Raw genomic sequence first — 19155 nt, 5'->3', positions numbered from 1 at the left:
ATTATGTGCTATTATCATAAGTAAAATAGTCATTCCCAAGCAGATATGGGCATGATAATCACTAGTAGGACATTTTCAGAATGCACATGCTGGGCTCTGTTGCCTACACATTTATGTCTTCAGTTCTGGGGAAATGAACCAGGCATTTTTAAACAGTTCTAGAGATTACTGTGATAGACTTTAGAATCACCCATATAATATTGCTACTAAATTTTTAAACATAATGGAATTGTTCATCATCTTAAAATACCAAGAAATGTAGCCTTTGTTAATTTCATGGAGTCTTGTCATCTAGAATTAAATAAACTGTATTAACGTACTGTATTTGGCTAACAAGGCATTTGGCAAGAGAAAATGGCAGAGCAAAAGCAGATGGAACACTGCAGAGTGAAGGAGTCGGAGAGAAAGGGGTGTTTCGTTATATTTTTATTTTATTGAATGTGTTCTGGAAAGGTGCTTATGATTCCATTTCCAAGTCCTGATTCCTGTCATCTGCTGCCTTGCTGGGTAACCCAGGACGACACTGTCATTGTTTAAAACATTAGTCTGTCAGTTTTGTAAACTTTCATACACAGCACTTTGCCATAGTTTCTGACTCATCAATGAGGTCTACACGGCTTTACAGTTGACATTGATTTGTTCCATTCCATCTTGACATCGTGGCTTGTTCTGTCCAGATTTGTTGAACACTCTGCTGTAGGCTTCTCATTATTACCCTGTCATTTGTGCCACTTTCCTTTCAGACTTGGCTTGGCAACATGTCTCAGTGGGGTAAAATTAACATTGCCAAGAGGCGTGGCTGTAGAGTCAACTCGTTCATGTGAAATGGGAATTAAAAGTGATATAAGAAAAAAGATCACCCAGACATACTCAATGGTATTAATTGTTGGTCAGTGCAGAGAGGAGAGACACCAGGCGGCAAGAACTCACCTACAGAGTGGCAAAGTAGGACAGAGAAACCACAGTTCTGTACCCCGATCCTCTCCCAGGTAGAACATCTAAGGAAAAAGTTTAGACAATGATAATGACCATAATCTGCTTTCTAATTAAATACTTCAGAACACTTGAATAGTCTCTATTGTTCTATTTTGCTCTATTATTGCAAACACTGTCACTAAGTCAGACTCCATAAAACCATTTAATCTTAGCTGCAGAAGAAATACGGAATTGCTGTTTCATTCTCTTATTTTGCATGCAGCTAACTCGATGGTGGTGGCATTTGTGCATCTGAGAACCACGTCTCATCTACAGACAGGATAGGCCAGACATGGGGATAGTGAATGAAGTATGGGGGCTATAGCGGGCCACTGGGGGAAATAGATAATTTGCTGAGACTCTGGCAGGAGCCAGTGGATATATTAGCTAGTGGTCAGTCGTAGGAAAGGAGGAGGGAAGAAGTCGAAGTGGAGCAGAGGGATCTATCAGGAGGATGTCATCAGACAGGCCGAGCCTACCATCCAGTGGAGCCACCAGCAGGAAGAGGTGTGGAGAGGCACAGCATCCTCCCCAAGAAGGCTGAGTAGTCAACAAAACGCTTCTGTACAGGCCCAGGCCTAGACAAGGACTTCTCTCTGTATTATTGACCCAGGGATTTGCTCAAAATAGAACTAGGTATGAACCCAAATTTCAGAAATAGAGGACACAGCAGGAAAGTTGACTGAAACTTGAAGTATGGGACTTCAGACATTCTTTAAATCTTTCTAAACAGGAACATGACCAGCATCTTGGTGTGGGATATGGTTATGCTTGGAAGGAGAGCAGAGGGACCAACCTATGCCACTAGAATATTCCAGCTCAGGGGTTCAGCAGATGGCACAAAGACCTGGGGCATTTTAGATTCACTCCTACGCTGACCTGTCCTTCTTTGCCCTTAGCTTGCGGAGTTATTTTAGAAGATGATCTGACTGCCAAATGAAGAAGATGCATTGAACCCTTTTGTTAACCCCTGCTTCCTTGCCAAAATGGCAGTAAGACTTTTAGAAAGGGTTATAACCCCCTAAACATAGAGAGTGGGTAAATAAAGAACCATATTTCATCAAGTTTGAGAGGCCATCAATTTTTAGAGTTACTTAAAGCACTGTGAAGAAAGCAACAGTACTTCCAATAAAGAGTCACACACTATCAAATGCAAGTCACCCCAGTTCATGAGCTGGTAAACCCAGAGATACTAAAGTGTGAAAAATGTGTGACTTAGAATGGATGAAATAAGGTAGATGGACAAAGTGGGAAATTTCTTACACCCAAGGGAATGCAGTTCTAAGCAGGAGGACAAGTTAAATCGTAGACCAATTTACACAGGAAAATCTCTCAAAGGTGTGGGGTGTGGGTGCATGGGGCACGAAGTATAGTGGTAAGCCCCAGAGATTGGCTGAACACTCATTTAGATATCAACTAGACCTCCAAATCCCCTACCCTACCATGCCAAAAACTGGAAGCTTATTCTCTGGAAGGGGTGAAATTAATTGTCTTAGGGACCACAAGAAAAAGTATTAAAAGTGAGGTATTGAATACAGTTTTACTTGCTAAATTTTGAGACCCACCCTTCTCCTCAACCTTGTTCAGCTTTTAGAGCAGGCAAATGTTTACACTCAAAGCTGGAGCTAGGAAGAGCCTTTTCAGGGGATGCTGCATGATGTTCTGCACACAGTGGTTCTCCTGGAAGGCACAGCTTACAAGCTTCGCTCATGCAGGTGCTCTTACAAGTGTCAGCTCTTTCACCCCAACAGCCACATAGGAGCAGACTGCCAGGGAAGTTGAGATACCTTCAAAAATAGGTGTTTAAAACAAACAGAAAAGCCACAAACTAGGAACTATGCAGAGAGAAGAAAACAAACATGACCACATTAATATTGTGGAGAAAGAAGAGAGATGATTTTACATCCATAGAATAAATAAATACCAGATGCAAATTAAAAGAAATATTCAGAGAATAAAAACTAGCTCTGAGAAACTAAAAGCACAATAATAGCAATGAATTATTCATTAAAGATTTACATGATCAAATTGATAAAACTTTTCAGAAAGTAAAATGGAAGATAAAGAAACAGAATAATACAAGAGAAGAAGACTAACGGAAGAAACCTTGAGGACTAGATTTTAGCATCTGAATAATGAGAGTTGAAGAAAAAAAACAAGAGTAACAAGAAAAGTGTTAAAAAGGAGAAGAAAAAGCATTAAAAATTTTGAAAAGAATTGCTTAGAATAAGCAATAGGTTTTGGGTTGAAAGATCCCTAAATAAATAGATCACTAAATGTGCAGCAAAAATGTCTAAAAATAGAGATATATCAAGACATGTCACCATATACAACATGTTTTCTGGGAGAAAGTAAAAGCAGATTTCATTAAAAAAAAAAAAAAAACTCTGAAAATTTTCACACTTCTCAACAGCAACATTGGAGAGTAGGAGATAATGAAGCAAAAAATCACTGTCTCAAAACCCTGAAGGAAATCGATTTCCAACCTGGAATTCTCTATTTCTTTACCAAGTCCTATTATTCACTAAGTGTGAGAGTAGAATAAAAACATGTAAAGATTTGCAAAGTGTCAAAACATAATGCCTCCCATTCATTCTATCTCTGTGTATCTTGAAAGACATTTTCTACCAGGAAAGGAAATAAAGTAGGAAAATGAAGAAGACAACTCCTAGAGGAGACAGGAATCCACAGAAGAGAGGGACGAAGGAAATCTCCTGCCTGAAGAGGGAGAGAGATCCCAGAAGACAGCTGTGCAAAGAAGGCAGCCAGGCCAGATTGGAGCAGCTCCAAAAACTCCAGGAGAGATTTCTTCAGTAGCTGACATGTTATTTCATATGTTTGTGTGGGGAGAAGTTTTATACAAATTGGAGGAGTTTGGGATTTGATAAGTCCATAGACAACTGAGCAAAGGAACAAAAAACTCCACGTTCTTAAATTAGGGAAAATAAAATGTTGTATGTGAATGGAAATGAAACTGTGGAAAAAATAGCATGTACATCTTGTCTTAGTCTGTTTAGGTTGCTATAACCAAATACCATAAATTGCACTGCTTATAAACAGCTGAAACATTTCTCACAGTTCTGGAGACTGGGAAACATAAGATCATGGTGCAGGCAGATATGGTGTCTGGTGAGGGCCCACTTCCTGGTTCATCACCTCCCAAAGGCCATAACTCCTAATACCCTCATCTTGAGGGTTAGCACTTCAACATGTGAATCTTGGGCAGCGGATGGAGACACAGGCATTTAGACCATAGAAATGAAGAAGCCTCAATATTATTAAGACTTAACAATTGTATATTTTTATACTTCCTTAAATCTGGATCATACCATCCCAACTAATGCTATACCACAAAGTTAAGTAACATTTGTTTAAGGAAGTAATGAAACTATGATGATGAGTTTTCTGATTTCAGTTTTCATACTAAGTTAGCTAAGTCCCCCCAAGAGACTTTACATGCTTTTATCTACTTAAAAACATTTCATAAACTCCATTTAATTAAACCAAATAAATCATTAATTTAGGCTGCTTAGGACAAGTTATAAAATGTTTGATAATTTTTCTTATAGTCCTAATGTATTATATGACTCAATAATGTGCTATTCTAGGATGAAACCATTTAAATCTGGTTCTTTGTACATTTTAATGAACTTTTGCATCATATCTCCAATACTTTTATGAATATTTATGATCTCTTACATAAGTTAATTTCCACATAGTGGGGAGATTTAGGCTTTCTAACACTGCTCTGCTTTTTCTTACAACTTCTTTTACCATTGAATGTCCTGTCTAAACCACCAGGTACTCTAAATTCCCATGAAATCTTAATGTCTCTGGGCAGTCTCTGTATTACCTTTTTTAGAACCTGGTTTACGTCACGACTTCTCCACCGGAATTACCCAGGAGAAGGCCATACCAGTTGTCCTTTATCTTGGCTTCTGTTGTTTCTTCTATTCTGCGAATCTAGATAATCTTTAGAGATATTTCTTCTTCTTTCTTGACAGTCTCACCTTCACTGAATTAATTTAATACTACATATTTACTTGTAACCAGAATTATAAGTTTCACTAAATATGTTCACATACTTCTAATTTTCCAATGAACTTCTTGTGTACTCATCTGCCCTTATTAGCAACATCCCTCTCTTGAATGCTGTTCCATCTCAAATTTTCCAAGAAACTCAGCAGCTCATTCATTCCTGAGACGTCTGTCCTCCCTCAAACCCCAAACTGTGTTAGAGATGGATAATGTCATCTTTCCAGTCACCCCACAGTTTAAGTATCCTCCAGTGCAGTAGAATCTCATCCATTCTTTGGAAGATGCTGTGTCTTCTCTAGATGCCTTTGGTCCACAAGAATGTCTATACCAAGGAGAAAAATCAATCCTCAGTTGAAAAATCAATCAGTCATTTAAAGGTAGAGAACTTCCATTCTAGCTCCTCTTGTTCCCATTCACAAGCTCAGTTATCAGCTCCAAAGAGAATACCATTCCAGTTCAGGGTGGTTACATCTTAACAGATCCTAGCCTCAGTGGTGTGGCAAGGCCCAAACAGTTTTCCCTGTAAGCCATAGACCCTTGACTTGGGGTAAGGTGAAAAATGATTGCCTTGAGAGGGTTTCTGCACGGCAGTGCAGAAAGGACAAAGCCTAGCAGGGCCTGAGTAGTTAAGACAGCGCTGAGAGTCCAGGAAGCTCATGGGTTCAAATATCAGAAAGGCAAGCTACCCCTTCTCATATTCAGCAAACAACTTAGCAGCCCATGTGTGTAAGGAAACTAGCAGAGACCAGGGAAAGAACCATCTGAAAGGATGTGAGGAAGTTGTGCCTGGTACTCACACAGAGGTGGGAATGTTTGCCAGCACCAACCAGTCAAGCTGGGAGACCCCATAGTCCTTGGGGCATTGAGTTGGGTCTCAGAAGTGTCTTGCCATGGTAGGGCAGGATGATTAGCCCTAGACTATGTCCTGTCTAGACTACATGCTCCCCCTAACAAATTTGAAAAGCAAGGCTCAGAAGTATCAAATTGCTTTCACATAACGTAATGTGCTTCATAAAAGAACTGAAGACAATTATAGGAATACAAACCTATCCAGAACCCAAGAAGGTAAAATGAAAATGTCTGTGTTGAAAGATGATTACATGTCCAGAGGAGCAGAAGATATGACCCAGATTGAGGAGAAAAAAGTCAATCAGCTGAAACTAGCACAGATGTTAGAATTAACAAAAAGAGGAATTAATATCGGTATAATCCACATGTGCAAAAAGTTAAAGTCATGAATGATACAAAAAAGACCCAAATGAAATTTCTAGAGATAAAGTTTGATTCATCAATGTCTGATATAAAAATACACTGGATGGGATAAATGCTTGGTTAAGCATTGCAGAAGTAAAGCTTAGTTAACTTGAAGGCACCAATAGAAACTACCCAAATTAAACACAAAAGAAAAAAAATTTAATTGCAAGAGAATCCATGAACTGTGGGACAATTCCAAGTGGCCTAAAATGCACTTAATTGGAGTCATTGAAGAAAAGGAAATAATGGAGAAGAGAAAAACAATTCATAAAGAAATAATGGCCTAAAATGTTCAGATATGATGGAATGTATAAAACCAGAGATCCAAGCTCAATAACCCAGGCATAAGAAACATGAAGAAAGCTACACAAAGCAGCATAATCATCAAATTGCCCAGTGCTTCTGGTAAAGAGAAAATCTTAAAAGCAGAGAAAAATTGAAAAGAAAAACGATACACTGAGCAGAGATCGCGCCACTGCACTGCAGCCTGAGTGACAGAGCAAGACTCCATCTCAATACAAATAAATAAATAAATAAATAAATAAATAAACAAACACTATATACATATAGAGAAATAAATTTAAGGGTAACTGTATTTTGTTGTTGTTGTTGTTAGAAACAGTGCAAAGAGGAGGACGATACAGCAAAAATGTCTTCCAAAATGAGAACCAGATACATACCTTTTTAAGGTCTGTGAAGCTGGAAGACTTCTTTACCCAAAGAACTGCACCATAAGAACACCTCTAAGGTTGTTTTTTCAGAGGGAGGGAAAATAAAGCCAGATGCAAATACAGATCTACATGAACAGATGAAGAGTCTTGGAAAATCTGACTGCGTGCTGGGAAGGAAGCTTGCAAACGAGAAAGTCATCTCCCATTGTCACCCCTCCTGTGAGACAGACAAGAGGTAAAACCATGGAGAAGTCACAGCCTGAAGCAGGGATGACCAAGAGCAACGTCCGTCCTAGCAGAAGCCCCTGGTTTATGAATTCTGACTCCAACTACTGCGCTGTTTCACCATGTTCAACTTCTATAACACAGGAAAGTGGGCAGCAAATTAAAGTACTTTAGATGCTACAAAGAATGAATTTCCATCTACATGTGAGGAGTTCTGTTTGGTCTTCAAGTATTATATTTTTAAAGGTGTTGTCAACTTAAAAGTATGGGTGGGTTTGCTGTTACACAGAGAGATTTAAGATGCAATATGTTAAGAAGTCTAGAAGTGAAAAATCTTCTAGAAGTTGGATATTATGAAAAGGAATTTCCTGAAGGAAAAAAAAAGCAGTAGAACTTTAAGAGAGAAGAAGTTAGATGCATAAAATACATTCAGCTGAGGTCTTACTAATTTCTTACCTGTAATACTTGATGCCCTTCAGAATATGTAAGATTAAAAGTTTGAGGTTAAATAACAGAATGCTCCCTCAGTTTCAGCACCTTAAAGGGAATGTTAAGCTCTCATTTACAAGTGTCTTTTACTTCGATTCTCAAAATAATGTCAATATTAAAGAAAATCTGCACCTATGGAAAAGAGCGAGGATGTTTTTAATGCATATAGGGGACACACCAGATTCTACTTTTTAAAGACCTTATGCAAGAGTGTCCTGGGATAGCAAGTAAATAAAATCTTATTTTCTGGAAAGATATATTCCTGCAACCTTTTGAGTTTAAATTCTCCAAAACTGACTCCTAAGCTATTTTTCAGCATGAGAAAGCATTCTTTTCTTGTTTCTTATCCCCAAAACATAACTGTTTAGATAATGTATTTTTTAAAAGGTATTAAATGTGACATTGTAAAAACTTTTCTTGCCGTTTCTTATTAAAATACATGATTTGCTCTGGTTATTCTTATTTTGTAAAAAAACTTAAGTGTATGGAAAAAGAAAACATAAGTACTAAAATATGGTACCAAAGCCCTGTTGTTGGAACAGCTGAGATTTTTGAAGTTCTGATTGAATCATTCATTAAAGTTTTCGACAGTGGATTTGAGGCAGTTTTGTAGAAGCATTTTTCATTGGTTCAATTGTCTGTTTTTAAGGCGATCTATCAAATATCTCAAAGGTTATGTACTTTGTAATGAGGCTGTATGGAATTGGTGTCATTGTCATTCTGCTGGAATGCAAAGTTATGAAGAGTGTGGGTTATAAAGCATTATTTACCTCAGTCTACAATATATAAGTAATATGAAGAAAACAGTATACACTATAGAGTTGGCCAAGTAGGGAATAAACACAATACTCCAAAAGATAATTAAAAACTGAACTTTTTTCTAATTAAATGCTCTACTTGTGGTGTGAGGAGTATCACTATCTGTCGGGTGCTGACCGTCTGCCAAAGATAGCACAGGATAATTTTTCATGACAGTGTCTCCTTTAATCCTCATTTCCATCTTATTAAATAAGTATTTAAGTCTGTTTTACAAATGATGAAACTGATACTTACATGAATTAGCTTACTCAAAGTTGCATGGCCAGTGGGCCCCAAGCCCGTCTAACCTTCGAATCCTAGTTTTATTGCACATTTCTCAAATTTGACATCTTGGAAAATCATATTTTTCCCCCTCAGCTGTCCTATCATTTTGGTCTGAATTTCACCTGTCATGTAGACGATTGAATTGATCTTGTGCATGGGTTTCTTTCAGGAATTACAGTTTGAAAGGCTGACCCGAGAGCTGGAGGCTGAACGGCAGATCGTAGCCAGCCAGCTGGAGCGATGCAAGCTCGGATCCGAGACCGGCAGCATGAGCAGCATCAGGTACCAGCGCGGCTCTGTTCATTGTCTGTGCTTTGAGTTGCCACTGCAAGTAAATTGTGCTGTTTCTCTGCTTTCCAACCCGGTGGTGGAATTGGAACATTCAGTCAAATGTTGGAAAGAAATTGTAACTGACCTGATTTAAGATGTTCCAAAGGTGTCCAAAATGTCCTGATTTGTACTCGAAACTCTTTTAACAAAATTAATGCCTGCCCTGAATGCAAATTATACGTAATTTTACACAAAGGAAGGCTTTGTATTCAGCCAGCTTGCTGGAAATCAGGAGATGCCAAGTCACAGTCTCCCAGTGTGGGTCTTTTTTTTTTTTTTTTTCTAAATGATCCAGAGTTCCAGGTTCCTGAAATAAAAGTGAGAACATTCTGGTGGAACCAGTCTTGTTTTTGCTAATACATAATGCTAAGTTACAAAATTGTGCCTTGAAGATAAACCACGTGTGCAGTTCCCCATGTGTAAAAATATTTACTCATTCATAAACATAAATGATTATTCAGTTAGTGATTAGTTTGAGATAATGAAATATATGTTTTTAAAACCTATAACTTTTTAGCCACTTGACCACAAAATAAATTATCCTCCTTAGAACCAGGCTTTCATATATGAAAATGTAAGTGTATGTGTGCATGTGTGTGTGAAAGAGATATAAGGCTTAACTTCCATTTCTCAAAAACACTCTCGTTCGATGGTGTGTGTTTGGCACTCTACTGCATTTTTAGGGAGGAAATCAAAGCTGCTATGGCAAATAAACTCCAACACTGCAGAACTTAGCACAATAATAGTTTGTTTCTCTCTAAAGTAGCGGACTGAGGCTGCTACTTCTCCATATAGTGACTAATGCCCTCTTTCTAACTTGATGACCTTGCCATCCCCTATGGCTCTATCCTGAATTGCATTGTCAATTCCATCACTGCACTCAGAGTCCTTAGTGAATATCATTCACATGACCTCTCATCGATGGAAGCGGGTCTGGGTCCTGGGGTCAGCAGCCACTCTGCAGAAGCAGGAACATGAGTTTGTTGGACTCTTAGCCACCTGCTGCCACAAAAGAATAAAAATATCTTTGTATTCATTGCTCCAAAATACTTTATCTTTGTAAGAGTATAACTTTGTAATTGGAGCATTTTGTATTGGAGTCACATACTATTAAACTTTTAACATTGCTTAGTTTTTTTTTTTTTTTCTTTAAGTAGAAAACACTGCACTCTCTGTTGTTAAGCAGGGTTAACCACATGGATGGAATATTATTTTCCATTATAAAACCTTGTCTAGGATATGTGGAAGCATCTGCCTCTGCATCCAAATGTATATGTTGCTGCAAATAAGTACATCGTGGTGTTTTAAACTCATCGCAGACTTGCCTTAAACATCCAGACCAACCAAAGCAGGATGGATAATGAAAACGAAAAGTAAACTGTGTTCACTTGAAGTTGGTTTTATAAGTTGGACTAATTGAAGATGGTGAATTTAGGGAGAGAGAAAAATAATAATTTTAAGTGTATTTTTGCTTTACTACATCTAATTTTATACATATGAAGAACTTGTTGTTAAAGCTGAACATCTCCTGAAAAGCTAAGCCTGCCAGATTTTATAGGTCCATACGCACCATTGAACTGATACCGAGTTTGCTTTGAAGCCTCTTGTTTCACTATTGGTCTGTTTTCCTTTTCAATTCATGTTCCTAATCTTTCTGCGTGACATTTTTCCATGTTGTACACCTTGTACGTGGTTTCACCCAACCCCAGCCCCTGATAGGAACAGGTCTAGGGAACTATGTAGTAACCTGTGCATCAATTTCCAATTCCTGATTGGATCGTAAATGGACCTGACCAGACTGTGAGTATCAGGGCTGTTTCTCTGGAGGATGTGAAATAAGCAACCCAAAATCTGTGACATAAAATAATGAGTGCTTGGTGATGGTGGCCATAGTGGCTTGTGTGCTAGTGGAGGACTCTGTGGTAACAGTGAGCCTCCCAACGGAGAAGCCAATGGCCCTGAAAGTCAATGAAAGCAATATAGTTTTCATTAGGCCGGCTGCCTAATGTATGTTTCATGTATGTTGCATTCACGGAATTACCTGATACCTTCTTAAAAACTGTCCTCTTTCCTCATTTGATTTGATTCATCTCAAGTTGGTTTCATTTATTACATCCAAAGTGTCTTGAATAAAACACGTCAGTTAATTCCAAGGTAGACAGAAAAATGATACCATGACAACTTTTGATTCTGTACACTGTGTCTTGTATGTCTAGCTCACAGCTTATGATATATCATCAACAAATCTGTCTTAAATCTGTGCTAAATAATAGTGTTGAGTGAAGGTGACACTGCCTAATTATTTCCCTTTGCCATATACAATATCAGCCTTCATCAAGCTTAATTATTTTGTATTTTGAAAATCTCTAATGTATGAATCTGCATTTGTATAATACAAGCAATTTACCGGTACTTCTCTGGAGAACAGCTGATGCATAGCAAAACTTCCACTGTTTGTTTGTCATAACCTATTTGTTTACTTGGCTTCAGAAATGCAGCTTTAGGAATTCAGGTTTTCTTAAAGGTGATAGACTACCCTAGTTAGCACATCAAAAGGGATATTTAAACAAAAATAGAGTATCAACAATTTTTTTAAAAAAGAGGGCTATTTTAAAAGTCTGCTAATTTTGGTGTTGATTCATACCTCTTAATGATACTAGGGAGTGAGTAAAAGAGTTTCTTAGGGGAAATGAAACAAAATCAAGTCACAATTACCAGACGTATTTTTATATAACAGGTAGAAATGACTAATAAATATACTTGGGTTTTACTCTGACTTTAATGATGGTAGGAATTGTGCCATCTGATTCCCAAGATCTCTCTCTCTTTTTTTTTTTTTTTTTTTTGAGATGGAGTCTCGCTCTGTTGCTCAGGCTGGAGTGCAACTGTGGCACGATCTTGGCTCACCGCAACCTCCCCTTCCTGGATTCAAGGGATTCTCCTGCCTCAGCCTCCCGAGTAGCTGGGATTACAGACGCGCACCACCACACTCAGCTAATTTTTTAAAATATTTTTGGTAGAGACGGGGTTTCACCATGTTGGCCAGGCTGGTCTCGAACTCCTGACCTCAAGCGATCACCTGCCTTGACCCCCCAAAACTGCTGCACCCGGCCAAAGATCCCTTTCCAGGTAGTCACATCAACATTTCAACTTTTTTAAAAAAAGTATTAGTATGCATTTGTAATACAAGTCAACCTCCTAACAGTCCATCCAATAGTACAGGAGAGTGCTGGGAGTTTGGGGGACAGACAATCTGGAGATCTTTATTGTTGCAGCAGATCAGTCTCTGCATCCACCTCTCTAGGTTATAACTCCCTGCAAATGGGAACGTTGTGTTCTCTTAATCTCTTCACAGACTTTCCTAAACATCCACATGCATATCATAGTTTCCAAAATTCAGACCATTTAGTGATTGTCTAAGGGTTCTGAGTCATCTGGAAAGAAGTTATTGGTGCTTTTTATTACAGCTAAAAGTTTACCTTGTACCTTATCTCATTTCTGTCTTGGCTTTTTCACCCCAAACCTATTTTCAGATCAAAAAGCTGTTAGATTCTTCATCTTTCCTACAAGCAGAGATTTTGGTTTCATATTTTCTTCGTGATTCCCAAAAACTATGCAGAGCTGAGGCAGGAACATTATACACATGTTGCTTTTTTATGTAGGGTCATGATCAAGTCCTGCTTTATTTAAGATGATAATCAAATCCCTCTTGGTAGTAGCCACCCCAAACCTGTGGCCAGTACAAAGATCTGGCTCATGCCCAGCCCAAGGCCCATTCCTGAGGTTCTAGGCCTGTCAATGAGGTGTTATCTGGCAGCTTAATGAGCCATCCAGTCCTCATCCAGGTTGAGGCCCCTGCCTGGAGACCTGCCTGAGTCCCTGCCCTTGTCATACTCTCTGTTAACCCTGTAACAGCATTCAGACTCATCCCTCTGTCTGTATTCAGCCCAAGTCCATCCTCTACATGGTGTGAGATAGATCTGCAGGATACATAAACCAGAACCGTATCTGTGAAGGATCCTTCCTTCCTTCTGCAGTTCTTTGAATGCATGATGATTTCTCATCTCAGAGCCTATGATGCTTTCTTCCTAGAATATCCTCCCTCTTTAGCATGGTTACCTCTGCCTATGGATCCAGTGACCCAGCTCAGGGCTCATGTCCTTCTGAACGTCTTCTTGCTCAGCGCAGGCTGGACTGTTTCTCTTCTTCGGCAGTGGTTGTAACTTCACAAAGTGTTGGAGAAGGGTTGGGGCTAACACTCCATTGACTTTTCCGTAAGTGCTCTGCCCAAGGATATTTTAACCTTCAGTCAGAGAATGGGTGGAGATTTCTCCAAGTGTTGATGAAAATTTAAGGGCACCTAAATAGATGCCTATTCATATTCCTTGATTTCCATAGGCATCAGTAACATAATGGTAGAGAAATGGAATTCGCATCACAGTTGGACCCCTCTTATGAGCATCTCCTAAAGGGGACTTGACTCTGGAAAGATTTACGATTGACAATTAGGGTAATTTATGACAATAGCAACAATCATGAAGACTGTGACCAACAGTTAGACCTATCTATGGACTGCTTCTAAATGAGACATAATTCTTAGAACACTTACGCTGATGAGAATGATGATAATTTATGACAATAATAACGATTATAAAGAGTGAGGACAACAGTTCCTGAGTTTTTCCTGCAGGCTAGCACTCTTTGAAGAATTGTACATGTTGCCTCATTTCATGCTCATGTTAACCCTTTCAGTTAAGTGTCATCATCGTCTCCACTTTGTCAATGAGGAAGCCACGGCAGAGCAAGACGGGAAGAATGGGTCCCTTTGAGGACGTGGAGGAGTCTGGCAATGTGGGCCACATTGAACAAAGCAGATGGAGGCTGCAAGGGACAGGGGAATCAGACCCAGCGTCAGGGTGACCATCCCTGCAGATGGCCTCTGCAGCTGGGTCACTGGTAGTCTCAGGGCTTTGCTGAGGTGACTTCTCTAGCAGAGCTGACACTGGGCATCCCATACAGGGAGGGAGCTCTACTTGTCAGTTGTCCAGCAGTGAGGATGTGGACTGTAGCCCAAGGACAGCAGAGCACAGCTCCCACTGAAGGAGAGAGATGGTGACAACAGCAAGCTGCAGAGAAGCAAGTGGCAGTTCTGATTACATGCACTGTGCCCTTGCGCACCCTCAGCCACTCCTGGAAGGCACTGATGGAGAGAAGGATCTCAGGAGGCTGGGCAGGCAGACAGGATATCATAGCATGGATTCTTGGGGTGCTCTGACCTTTGCGATTCCTCCAGGTAAGACCTGGCTGTAGAAGATAGAACAACAACCATGTTGTTATTCAGGGGATCACAGTTGAAAGCATCGTGCTAAATTCATTTTATGTGGTATAAGTGGAGAGCATAGAATATTGGACTGAAATGGACTTGAGCAGTGGAGACATTTATTGTCTCAGCCTTAGTTAACATGAAGCCTGAAGGTAGACAGGGTTCTTTTCTTTAGGTGTCTCAATGGTGCCATGACCCTAAGTCAACCTCTCTGTGAGTCCCCAAGCATTCACCTGATGGTTGTAAGGTGCCACGATCTCACTTGTGAGCATGCAGAGCTGGAAAGGAGGGAAGGGACTTACCTCCTATCTCTGTGTCTCCCACAATCCCCCCCCAACACATGTATAAATATATACACATATACATATAGAGCTATATAGTATATTAATTATATAATTAGTGATATATAATATGAAAATATATGAAAAATGTTTCCCAGAGGGCCTCACATGGCCAGCCATACCCTGGGGGATCTTGTAAATTCCAGACTCGTCTGCCATGGTTTTGCACAATGATGCCCAAACCAAATCACACATTTGGTAGCCAGAAAATGGGGTGGTAGTGGTGCTAGTGTAGAACCTAACAGCTCCCAATTATGTGTTACCTTTTTAGTCTACACAACCACTTGCAAGGTAAGTATTCTCACATCACATAGATGAGGAAACAGGCTTAGATGTTAAATAACTTCACCAATGCCGCAAGTGCATAGCTGGGATCGAGACCTCAGTCACAGGTTCCAAACTCCATGTTCTTCCACTCTAAGCTATAGGTTGACCCTGATCCTGACCACCTGGGCCCCGCCCAGTACCTGTGTATACCTCACAGGTATATTTTTATATATATATATATAAAATATACCTGTGAATAATATATTCTCACAGGCCAGTGGCTTATGCCTGTGATCTCAGCACTTTGGGAGACCAACACAGGTGGATTGCTTCAGCCCAGGAGGTCGAGACTAGCCTGAGCAACATGGTGAAACTCCATCGCTACAAAAAAAATACAAAATATTAGCCTTGAGTGGTGATGTTCTCCTGTAGTTTCAGCTATACTGGAGGCTAAGTTGGGAAGATCGCTTGAGTCCGAGAGGTCAAGGCTGCAGTGAGCTAAGATTGTGCCACCGCTGCACTCCAGCCTGGGTGACAGAGTGAGACCTTGTCACACACATACACACACACACACACACACACACTTGTTTCTCACAGACAAACTATTGCCATTATCTGCATCTGCATTTAGGTAAATGTCTCTTTTCCTTGACTGTGAGCCCTTTCCGGACGTGACCTTGACATGTTCATTCCTGTATCCCCTGTACCAAGATGGTACCTGCCATGGAACTTTTCCTCAGTAAATGCTTATTAATTGACAAAATGATAACTGAATATTTCCAAAATGTAGTCTTGAGATTTGTACCGTTTTCAATTAAACATTGTTTCTGAAAGTAACCAACTTCACTATGGATTTCCAGATTTATGGATTTCAGTCACCTCCCCCTTTGTTAATTATTGAAATAATTCCTCTGTCTTTTTTTGGAAATCACCTCTTAATATTTTTGCCAATGAACAGCAACCTGTGCCCTTCCTAAAGAAAATGAACTGTTCTTTGGAATTTTCAGCTAGGCTAGTACCATCCTGGATTATCAAGAGATTCCAAATGTGTATGTCTGTTCAGTTACTCCCTCATTCCCATCACGGTTTCAAGGATTATTAGCTGGAAAAAAATTCATTGCTGCTTGAGGTAGGCAGAATTCTAAGGTGTCCAGCAAGGTTCCCATCATCACTTGGTTTTCGCAGACTGCATAATCCCAGGAACGTAAATATGAAGGGGCCTCACTCTCCTAATTGGGTTATTTTAATAGCACGGTTGACTTTAAGAAAGTAGATTATCTGGGTGGGTCTGACTTAATCACACAAACTCTTTAAATCTGGGTCTGGAGGTCAGCGACAAAGAAATTCCATTCGAAGCTAGAGAGTTTTGACACGAGATAAATTTTCTGGTGCTGACTTTGAAGATGGAGGGGCTTTGTGGGCTAGCAGTGTAGATGGCATCTACATGCTGAGGAGGATCCTGAACTCACAGCCTACAAGAAAACCAGAACCTCAGTCCGATGGCCCAAAGAATTGAATTCAGACAGTAACTTGCATGAACTTGAAAGGGGATGATTCCCCAGAACGTGCAGAAGAGAAAGTAGCCCTGTAGAAATTTTGACGATAGCCTTGTAAAACTGAACAGAGTACCCTGCCAAGTCTGACTTGACAAAACTTATAAAACTGTTAGCTAAAACAATGAATGTTGCTGTTGGTGATTGGTTATGCAGTGACAGAAAAGTAATACAATGCTTTGTAATCAATCATGTTAGATATATATTACAAAAAGCTGAATTGTAAAAGTTTTTGAGAGAAAATAAATTTTATTCTGTGACAATATTCCCTTCAAAAGCTTAATATATATACCCTATTTTATTTTTCAAGCATATATGCATGCATTTATACTCAAAAGCTAATCTGTAGCTTTGATTCTGAGAAGTGGAAGAATTTGAATCTGGAGTGGAGTGATGGTTTACTATAGAATAAGGACAACTAAATAAAGCAATCATCTTTAGCCTCACCATTCTTATTACATAGATTCACAAGATGTTGATTGTTGTTAGCTACACCTAAAAAGATAAAACATAATAAATATTAACAGTTGCTTGCTCCACATAAGGAATTGCTTTCCTTCCTTCCCACCTTTGAACTAGTGAACTTTTTGCAAAGGCGTTTCCACCAAAGTCTGCCATACTTTGGAGATTAGGGTGCAAAAGAAATACATGTTATAAATACTATCAAAGGCCATTCTCCTTATTAGCTAAATTTCAAGAGCCCAAATGCCAACAGTTCTATAACTAGAGTCTAAAAATCTTTTCCGCATATGCAAAAATGTCAAACTTATTTTAGGGAAGATGCTGATTTCCAGTTAATATATTAATAGTTAACAGTATTTAGTGAACAAACAGAAGCCGGTGGTCATATACATTTTGTAAGAATGAAATTTATTTCTTCAAAAGTGTGATTAGTGTGAATTTTCATGAGAAAATAAATAATACAGGAATGTAATTGTTTCACAAAGTAAGACATTTTGTAGTTTCATCTTCTGCAGGATGCAATATTGAAATAATTCGATTTATTTTTTTAATAAATAAATAATTTGCCAAAATATTTATTTTTGAAACCAGACATATATTGAAGAATCTGCTTTTTACTGTTTACCAACCATAGCCATAGGAATTTATATCCTTACCACAGTGAGTACACATTTGCCAGCTGGAAAAAATACAGTTAGATTGCTTTTGGATCATTTTTTTGGAAATTTTTTATTAAATATAATTTCTGCTTTAAAGTTAGGGAGTAACTGTTAGTTTCCATGCTAGGAAAAGAACATTTCTCATGAGGCTGAATTATTACTGCTCCAATAAAGTTATACTGATTTAGTTAAACAAGACAATTAGCTTATTGAATTGTCATTCAGAATTAACATTGCAGTGGTCATTTCCAAAGTCTTTGAGAATGTCTGCTTCACTGCAAAACCAGAAGAACAAATTAGAGGGACTGTAGACATATTTTGGAGACTTCTCAGCATTGCCAATTTTGTTTTTTTCCAAAAGTTTTTCTGTCTTTGTTTTCTTCCAATTTAAATTCCAAAGCAGAACCTTCCCTCACAAATATTCCTAATTCAAAAGTCTGCTTATGAATCATTGTTCTTCTTGTCATAACCCCTTTATTCTTTCACATTATTTGTTGTTTTATTTTATTTTAATTCTAACCTCATGTAGTTTGCCTTTTAATGCTGAAATTATTCCTCTAAGATTCCCTTTTATAGTTTTTCCTTTTTCCGCCCAAAGCAGGAGGGATATTCTAAAATACTTTCTGGATCCTCAAGATTCATCTCCATGCTTCCCAAGCACCACATTTCTGGTCAGATTTTCATTCTCCTTCTCCTCCCAAATAGCAGGAGCATTTATAGCCATTGCTCCTTTAACAGGGAAGCTCTTATTCCTCTAAACTTCTCTTTTTTTGTAGTCATCAGCCCTCTGAGCCTTTCTCATCTAGCCAAGAGTCCAAGGTCACTCTACTGAGCCATTTCCATATAGTACCCCAGCTTTCTTTGATCTCCTAATCCTGAAGCAAAATGTACGAACTGGATTAAAGCTGCTGCCTCCTATACTAGACTTTGCTGAGCCTTGTCAACTGCTAGAACTCGGTACCTATTTCTCCTCCATTTCCTTGGCTAGTCTATAAGTAATTTCTCCAGGACGGGGACGACAAGCATATGCCAAAACAGTGGCCAGCACATAGCAACTGTTCAACCAGTGCAGAGTGAATAAATGAATGAACAAACCAATGAAAACACAGTAATTTTATTACTGTTCTTATCTCATTGGCATTGTTTTGGCAAAATCACCAGTCTTATTAATCTTAAGTATTTCTATCTTTATATGTTCCAGAGTACATATTATCTATTGTGTTATTCATTTTTCTATATATCATATAAATTTATATGTATTATATATTTAGATGTATTTTATACATATAATTTATTTATACAATACATTAAATAGTATATATTATTCTGACCTTGCTAGATCACAATATTACATTTTGATATTCATTGTAGTTAATTTTCATGAAAATATCTACTTGTTAATGTGGTATCTTGGATTCCAGGGCCAGATGGCTTGATGTCCTCCGAATGTGGAACTATAGTTGACTTAGTCTCATACTTTCACTC

The 19155-nt window shown here is 38.7% G+C and overlaps 1 protein-coding gene across 5 annotated transcripts in view; it reads left to right on the top strand.

The window, feature by feature from the left end:
* CTNND2 (catenin delta 2) overlaps positions 1 to 19155 on the top strand; it is a 942602-nt gene that overhangs the window by 338632 nt on the left and 584815 nt on the right. For all 5 annotated transcript variants that reach the window (XM_031666708.1, XM_031666706.1, XM_031666707.1 and 2 more), the window contains one exon: positions 8905 to 9017. In XM_031666708.1, coding sequence (XP_031522568.1) covers positions 8905 to 9017 — 113 coding nt within the window. The remainder of the gene's footprint in view (positions 1 to 8904; positions 9018 to 19155) is intronic.

This window comes from Papio anubis, chromosome 5, assembly GCF_008728515.1.
Source record: "Papio anubis isolate 15944 chromosome 5, Panubis1.0, whole genome shotgun sequence".
Classification (NCBI taxonomy): Eukaryota; Metazoa; Chordata; class Mammalia; order Primates; family Cercopithecidae; genus Papio; species Papio anubis.
Note: the sequence above shows the minus strand (reverse complement) of the source record. Positions and strands in the feature narration are given on the sequence as shown.